The sequence below is a fragment of the Penaeus japonicus genome, unplaced genomic scaffold, assembly GCF_977035675.1.
Source record: "Penaeus japonicus unplaced genomic scaffold, GWHDUDI00000001_assembly GWHDUDI00000018, whole genome shotgun sequence".
NCBI classification, from domain to species: Eukaryota; Metazoa; Arthropoda; class Malacostraca; order Decapoda; family Penaeidae; genus Penaeus; species Penaeus japonicus.
Window position 1 is genome coordinate 38535200 of NW_028234420.1, and position 7500 is coordinate 38542699.

Sequence of the window (7500 nt, forward strand, 5' to 3'; positions counted from 1 at the left end):
CTCACTGAGTCAAGAATTAGCATCCATTATAATCGCTTGGCATTAGCTACACACTCCAGATAAACATACACACAGATACACATATAAATCGTGAAATAGTACACCCAAAGCCACTGCGAGATGAAAGAGATGAAACACAGGGAGAGGAAGGAGAGGGAGAGGGATAGCAGTCTAGGGATATACATATTACATTGCTAGAAGCTGCTGGAAGGAAGTAGAAAGAAAGATGCTATTTTGACAGACTAGGAAGGTTTAGAGTGTAGGTCAAGGGTAGGCTGACCGGTGAGGCAAATATTGAAAAATTGATCGTTCTTTCTCATGGCTCGAGTGATCTTCCCTCTTAACTTGCACACGCACACAGATGCTTCCGCGGACGATTGTGAACAGATCTCTGAATAGTGAAACCGTAAATGCAAATATTTCCATAAACCTATGTGAATAATTCAACAGCAATCATTCGACATCATGTAAAGTTGCAAGATAGCATATTTTTCGAAGCTACAATAATGAGCGGACAGACACCCTGGAATTACAGTGTTGTATGAATACGTTATAGTGTACCAAGTGGCAATCGGAAAAATACTAAATCATGAATTCCTTGTGCACGCGAAAGTGAGCATTGGTGAACTGGAAGGGGAATTTATATACAGACTTACATACATACATACATACATACATACATACATACATACATAGATACATACATACATACATACATACATACATATATATATATATATATACATATATATATATATATATATAAATATATATATATATATACATATAGTATATATATATATATATTTAATAAGATATTATATAATATATAAAATAGATTTATATATATATATAGTTTGTGGTGTGATTGCTGGTGTGGTTGTGTTTGTGTGTGTTGCTAATTATCGTCATTTTTTCTCTAATCTCTTATCCCTTATACAAAAAATTAACGATAACCCTTGTCTTTTTTTTCAGAGTGTATTGAATAAATGACAATGAATTTATAGATAAAGATCAGCAGCATTGCTGAAATCAGAGAGAAAACTTGGTTATCCTGAATTTTTCTTAGACCAAACACATTTCTGTGGGAGAACAATATTCTTTTCATAGTCAATTATAAATGTCATTTACTTTAAAAAGTAGATCTCAATCTCGTGTTTACTTATCCCAATACATTAAGTGAAGCTTTTATAGCTTGAAAAGCTTTCCCAATGATTGACCTGACCCTCCTTCAAAGACCTGATACAGCCCTTATTCATTGTTATTGTTTCTCTCACTTACAATCTGTTGAAATTACCTCTATATCCATATTTTATGGCATGACGCTCTTAGGAAAAACTTGTTTTAAAATGTAAGAGACAACGATTTGATTGTTTCTACTGTACATGTTTTTTCGTATATCGTGTATATATAATATATATATATATATAATAAGATATAAGATATATATATAATATATATATATTGTCTAGTAATATATATATATATACATAATATAAAGTATTATAGTAGACTGATATATAGAGATGATACATAAATATATCATACTATATCATCTATATATCTATATATCTATAATCTTTAATCTTATATATATGTAACTATCTACCTATCTATCTATCTATCGTATCTATCTAACTATACATTATATATATAGTATATATGATATTATATATTATATATATAAATAACATAAGTTTATATAAGAAATAGATATAAGAGTATGATATATATATTATAAGATCTACATATCTATATATAGAATAGAAAGAGTAGAATACGCATATATATATACATCTAATATCAAGATATATAATTATATATATATATAGATATTATAATACATATATATATATATTTAGTAGAAGTATGAGTATAATAGCTATTATAAAAGTATGGAATGATATATATGATATATATAACACACACACACACACACACACTCACACACACACACACCACACAACGCACACATCAACAACACACACACACACACACACACAACACGTATATGTATAATAACCTATATAAATATAAATACAGATAAAATATATATATATATATATATATATAGTATATATATATATATATGTATAAACATATATATATTAATATATATATATTATATATATATATATATATAGAATTATACATCTATAGAATATATAGAATATCAAAAACAATATAAATATATTATATATTATTATCTATATTATAGAAGACAAAGGGTTACTCACACGACACACACCGCAGGACGAGAAACAACACAGCGACACAACACACACACACACACACATATATCGAATATAGAATATATAGTCATATATAAAGTCAAAATGATATATATACACACACATATATATATAATATATATATATGAGTATATATAATATATATATATATATATATATAATATATTATAATTTTATATATAATATTTGTTTGTATATAATATAGGAATAGAGATAGTATATATCTGATATATATCTATATATATAGAGGTATCATATATATATTTATATTATATAAAGTAAAGATATATATATATATATATAATAAATATAAGTATATACAAAGAATGAATATAAAATAATATATAATATATATATATATATATAAATAAATATACTATATATAAATAATATACATATATACATATGTATATGTAAATATATATTAGGAATATATGTATATGATAGATATATATCTATATATATATATAAATAATATATATGTATATATATATATGTTGTGTTGGTGTGGTGGGTGTGTGTGTGTGTTGTTGTGTTACTTCCACAAAACATATATCTAATCTATAATCTTTTTAATATATATATATATATATATATATTATATTATATATATGGCGTGTGTGTTTGTTGTGTGGTGTTTTGTCGTTGTGTGTTGTGGAAAATGTATAAAACAACAAAATACAACAATATCTATATATGATATTTTAAAATATAATATATAATATACTATATATACATAATATATATATACATATATATATATATATAAAATATTTATATATATATTAATAAATAGATTATATATAATATTTATTTTGGTGTTGATGTGTTGGTGTGGGTGTGTCGTGTGGTGTAATAAAAAAAAAAAAAAAAAAAAAAAAAAAAAAAATATATATTTTATATATATATATATATATAATATATTCATATATATATGTGTGTGTTGTTTTTTATTGTGTTGTGTGTGTATGTGTTGTATAGATAAAAAAAAGAAAGAAAAGAAAGAAAGAAAGAAAGAAAGTAAGGAAAAAAAACAAAAAAACAAAAACAAAAAAAATTATATTTTAAAAAATTATTTTAAAATATATTATATATTAATATATATATAATTTTTATATATATATGTAATATTCTTGTGTGTTATGTGCATGTGTTGTGGGTGGGATAATATATACATATAATTTAAAATACTTAAATTATTTATAAATATACAAATATTTATTTTTTATAATTTTTTTAAAAAATAAATATATTATAAAATATAATATTTTATTATATATAAATATATATATATAAAAATAGAAAATCAAATAATGTCCATTTAAATAGAAAATTTTAAATTTAATTTTTTAAATGGGGATATTTATTATTTTAAAAAATATTTCATAAAATAATATAGATAATTTATATAAAAGAAAATATATAAATATAATATATACTTGCCACCACACACACACACACCACACCCATATAACGCCACACACCACAAAACCCACCAAAACACAACACACCAAAAACACACACACCCCACACAAACCCAACTAAAACTTATATTAATATTTTTTATATTTTAAATATATATAAAATAATATAACAAATTTATATATTATTGAATAATAATATATATATATTAATATATGTTAATATATATATATAAAATGTTGGTTGTGGTGTTTGTTGTTTAAATTAAATATTTTATATATATTATATATAATATATAATAAATATATATATAAATATAATTAAATTATATTTATAATTATTTTTAAAGCATTTTTAATATATATATAAAAATATATTATATATTAATAAATATATATAATAGATATAGAAATATATAGTATATATATATAATATATATATAAATATAAAAATTAATGTTCCTACACCACACCACACACACACACACACACACACAACACAACACACACCACACACACAACACACAACACACACACACACACACACACAGGGGTAATATATATAAAGACGGAGGATATTATATATATATATAATATACATAATGTATACATTTTTTTATATGTATTATATATTATGTAATTTTTATAATATATAATTTTATATAAAAGGGTAAAAATATATTTTTATGGGATTAAATAATATATAAAAATTATAAAAAATAATTTTTTAATAAGCGGGTACCCACCCCGCAAATTTACACGATGTTTTTTGGTTGTTGATAAATCTTTCATACAAAATCTCCCTCTTCTCCCCCTCTCTCGTCCTTCTCTCTTTATATTTATATATTTATTATATTTATATATATTATGTATTATATATGTATATATCTATATATTTATTTATAATATAAATATATATATAGATTATATATATATATATATATATATTTATATATATATATTTATATATTTTTATATATATAGGTGTGTGTTGTGTGTGTGTGTGTTGTGTCTGTGTGTGTAATTTATCTCAAATTATATATATATATATATATTTTTATATATATATAATATATATATATATTTATATATATATAGATATTATTTATTTTTAAATATAGATTTGTGATATATTACACACACAGACACACAACACACAACACACACACACACGCATATATATTTATATATATATATATATTTTATTTATATATTTATTATAAATTTTATAAATATTATTTTAAATTTGTTTAAATATGTATATATATAGATTATATACTTTATTTATATATTATGTATATATATTTTATATGTATATATTATTTATATATATATATATATATTGTGTGTGTGTATGTGTTTGTTTGTGATGTGTGTGTTTATATGTGTGTGATGTGTATTATAAAATAAAATAAAAGAAAAAAGAAAAAAAAAAGGAAAAGAAAAAGAAGGAGAAAAGTAAAACGAAGAAAAAGAGGAAGAAAAATATATATAAAATATTTATTTATATATTATATTTATATATGTATATTATATATTATTATATTATTATATATTATATTATTTTTATATATATTATAAGATATATTTATATATGTTGTGTGTGTGTATGTGCGAGGTGTCGTGTGTGTGTGTGTGTGTGTGTGTATACAAACACACACATTATAATATATATATATATTATTATATATATATATATATTTTTATTTATATATATATTATATCTATAGTTTTTTATATATGTATACATAAATTAATTACAATTTATATATATATAGTTATAATATATAGATATATATTTATAAATATATATTATATAGACTATATATATATTTTATATTATTTATCCATATTTATATATATTATATTTATTAATATATATATATATATTATCTTATATATATATATATATATATATATATATGTCCAATATATATATTATAATTTATTATTGATATATATATATATATATATATAATATATATATATATTATATATTATTTATATTTATATATATATATATATATATATATATACAACATACACACACACCACACAACACACACCACACACAACACGCGCGACACCACCACACACACATCACACACACACACACACACACACACACACACACACACAACACACACAACACACACACACACACTATTTATACTATTTATATATATATATATATATATATATATATATATATATATGTGTGTGTGTGGTGTGTGATGTGTGGGTGTTGTGTGTGTATTTATAAATATGTTTATATGGATGTTTATATGTATTTTTGTATATACATATATATACATAAATATATATATATACATATTTATATATATATATATATATATATATATATATATATATGAAATATATATATTAGATATTTAAATATATATATATATATATATATTATATATAAATACTTATATATATACAACACATATAATACATGTGTGTGTGCTTGGGTGTGTGTGTATATATCTATTATATATTTTCTATATATATATATATAATATATATTATATTTATTTATATATAATATATAATATAATGATCTTATATATATATATAATTTTTATATAATATATATTTATATTTATATATATATGTTGTTTGATTGTGAGTGAGTGTGTTTGTTGTGTACACATTTATATATAGATATATAAAAATAATTAAATTAATAACAAAATTATACTATGTTAATACATATATATACTATTATATATATATTATATGTATATATATATATATATATATATATATATATATATATTTATTGATGTATTCTTTATTTATATATATAATATTATAGATATATTTATATATATATATATATCCATATATATATGTATATATAAATTAAATAATATATCTATATATCTAGATATATATTTTTTTTATATGTATATATATATATATAATAAGATATATATATTTATATATATATTATGTATATATATAAATATATATATATATATTATATTTATTATATATATATATATATATTTATGTACATTATATCTAATTATAATTTATAATATTATGTATATATATAGATACATATATATCTATAGATATATATATATATATATATATATATATAATATGTATTATAGTATCTATTATATATATATATATATAATATATAGATATATATATATATATATATATATATTATATATGTATATGTAAATATATATATATGTATAATTTCGGAAAAACAAACTTATTCGTCCCTAGTTACATCTTCGAATACTTTCTTTCTGAAATAACCTCCATTCTCTTGTCTCATTTCCGAAAGTTGTTCATTGAGGACATTTGTAATTTAGGGTGTACTGAAACTTTTGATTCACATTAGATTTTTTCTCCATTATGCAAAATTTGTCGAATAAGAGAAAAATAACATGTTTCAGAAAGTGGAAGCAACAACAGGAGAAGGTCATGGACTTAGGAAGAATCGCCATGGAACAGGAACCTCTAGGAATACATCATGAGAAGACAACTCAAGGACTGAAGTCGGGATGAAGCATAACTTTCGACGGTGTAGCAAAAGGTCCTGACGACATGCAACCGATGCGTCAAACGGTAGTAAATATTTAGGCCGGGCGGTTGTAAAAGTACTGCGAGAACATACATCTTATTTTGTTCATGCAACACGGGAGCACTTTTTCTTCTCGCCAGTGTCAGCACAGTAACAGTTAGGTAGACGCCGAGCGATAAGACAAAATGGATGAACAAAGCAATGTCATAAGGTCAAAATCAGCTTTTGTCAAACATCGTGACCGCTCACAAAGCCTGGACATGACCGCAGGACAAGA

General features: G+C 20.9%; 1 protein-coding gene across 1 annotated transcript in view; it reads left to right on the top strand.

The window, feature by feature from the left end:
- LOC122258438 (uncharacterized) overlaps positions 1-7500 on the top strand; it is a 9008-nt gene that overhangs the window by 856 nt on the left and 652 nt on the right. The window contains exon 2 of the mRNA XM_043024387.2: positions 7096-7500. This exon is cut by the window's right edge and continues 652 nt beyond it. Coding sequence (XP_042880321.2) covers positions 7409-7500 — 92 coding nt within the window. The 5' untranslated portion in view covers positions 7096-7408. The remainder of the gene's footprint in view (positions 1-7095) is intronic.